The sequence below is a fragment of the Physeter macrocephalus genome, chromosome 4 (genome assembly GCF_002837175.3).
Source record: "Physeter macrocephalus isolate SW-GA chromosome 4, ASM283717v5, whole genome shotgun sequence".
Taxonomy (NCBI): Eukaryota; Metazoa; Chordata; class Mammalia; order Artiodactyla; family Physeteridae; genus Physeter; species Physeter macrocephalus.
Window position 1 is genome coordinate 103,086,481 of NC_041217.1, and position 2,365 is coordinate 103,088,845.

At 34.9% G+C, this 2,365-nt stretch overlaps 1 protein-coding gene across 2 annotated transcripts in view; it reads right to left on the minus strand.

Moving 5' to 3' along the window:
- Positions 1 to 233: 233 nt before the first annotated feature.
- Positions 234 to 2,365, minus strand: part of BRDT (bromodomain testis associated) — a 48,715-nt gene continuing 46,583 nt past the window's right edge. For both annotated transcript variants that reach the window (XM_055083957.1, XM_055083956.1), the window contains exon 17: positions 234 to 302. In XM_055083957.1, the coding sequence (XP_054939932.1) occupies positions 234 to 302 (69 nt within the window). The remainder of the gene's footprint in view (positions 303 to 2,365) is intronic.

A 2,365-nucleotide genomic window follows, 5' to 3' on the forward strand; every position in this document is an offset into this window, starting at 1 on the left:
TTTATTCAATTTTTAGGGATCCACAACTATAAAATTTCCTGTAAATTATGTCATTAAAAAAATGAACATATATCTATTAAAAAATGTTAAGTGAAAATTGTTTAATCATCTTAGAGCAGTCAAAATACAGTATAAGATTGGTATCTTGGTGTCTGAAAGCAATCATTTTACCATTTGCATTTTAATCTTTTGTATTATTCATTTAAGTTGATGGTTAATTAAAAAACCTAGTTTTAATCAAAGTTGTTTTCAAACATTGTCATAATGTCACTTTGAAGAGTCATATCAATGGTACCAGCCATCTGTAGAAAAGAAGAGAAAACGTAAATGTTACTTAAAAAGTTTATACCTTCATTATGTTACATCTATATGAAAAAATGATAATGCAACATTTGGAACATACAAAATGAATGCAATTTATTTAACATAATGAGTTTGTACATAACTTTTAATATCTGTTCAAATACTATCTGATTTTTGTTAAAATACTGTTCACGTAATAAATAAAAATAAGTTTAAAACTTACAAGAACACAAAGAACAAGTTTAACCTATCTCTCCAAGTAAGAAAGTTCTGTTAATAAACATGAACTGAGATTACATGGTTTCATGTATGTCTCCGGCCAACACAGTGCTAGACACATAAAATTATTTTCTGAATGAACTAGTATCTTACCTATGTGAGAGAACTATACTATGTTTAAAGCCAAGGGCTTTCCATGCTTTTGCCAATTACTGTGTAACCTAAGGCAAATGATCTAACCAAGTTTATTTTATATACAGATATTTATGAAGAGCAACCAGATTGCATGTATAACACTCAGTACAATGTTGTTTATTAAATGCTAAAAAGCTAAATAAAATAAGCTAAAGTATAGGAAAAGCTAATTAAGACAAAAGAAACAAATGTTTCTTACTATACTCTGAAGCCTTCTCTAAAAGTCCTTGTGATACAAGTTAGATAGTATTTGCCACATCTGAAATGACACCAACTAGGAAAGTTCAAAAAATGTTTTGTTTTGTTTTGTTTTTTTAAATCAGTGAAGAGTAGCATCCATAGTAGTAGGTAAAAGCACCAGTTTGCAACCAGTTGGTTGACTTCCTGGATGGGAATCAGTGTTTTCTGGCTATGTGGAAGAAGACTTGGAATTATGACTTAGCTACCAAAAGGATATTAAGAAGCTATGTGTGACTCTTAAAAACTATGAAAATTTCTTTAAATATGCCTTAGAGACAAAAGGGTAAATTCTTAGATCTTAGCCTAGGCTATTTTCCTAATGCCAGCTCTTAGGATACCAAATATCTAGCCCAAATAGTTCCTTAAAAGTATTTTAACCCTCCAATGAGAGTTGGATACACTGTCCTAGTTTAAATATCACTGATACTCCTAGAAGTATCCAGACATACTGCAAAATTCCAAAAATATGTAATGAAACTTGTTTTGTTCAAAAGTACTTTGGGAAATTTGGAGTCAAGATGGCAGAGTAGGAGGATGCGGAGTTCATGTCTCCCCACAACTAGGGCACCTACCAGACACTGGTGGGGGACCTTGACACCCAAGGGGATGGGAGGAACCCCTGAGTGACCGGGTAGGACATGGAGGGGAGTGAGTGGGGAGGAGTGGAGGCTGGATGGGACTGGTGCTTCTGAGGGGTGGCTGGGAGAGGGGAGGGGTTCCCATGCCTGGAGGGACCCTCAGGAGTTTGGAAGATCAGACTGTACTACAAAGCTACAGTAATCAAGATAATATGGTACTGGCACAAAAACAGAAATATAGATCAATGGTACAGGATAGAAAGCAGAGATAAACCCATGTACATATGGTCACCAAATTTATGACAAAGCAGGCAAGAACATACAACGGAGAAAAGACAGCCTCTTCAATAAGTGGTACTGGGAAAACTGGACAGCTACATGTAAAAGAATGAAATTAGAACACTCCCTAACACCATACACAAAAATAAACTCCAAATGGATTAAAGACCTAAATGTAAGACTGGACACTCTAAAACTCTTAGAGGAAAACACAGGAAGAACACTCTGACATAAACCACAGCAAGATCTTTTTTGACCAACCTCCTAGAGTAATGAAACAAAGCTACAGTAATCAAGATAATATGGTACTGGCACAAAAACAGAAATATAGATCAATGGTACAGGATAGAAAGCAGAGATAAACCCATGTACATATGGTCACCAAATTTATGACAAAGCAGGCAAGAACATACAACGGAGAAAAGACAGCCTCTTCAATAAGTGGTACTGGGAAAACTGGACAGCTACATGTAAAAGAATGAAATTAGAACACTCCCTAACACCATACACAAAAATAAACTCCAAATGGATTAAAGACCTAAATGTAAGGC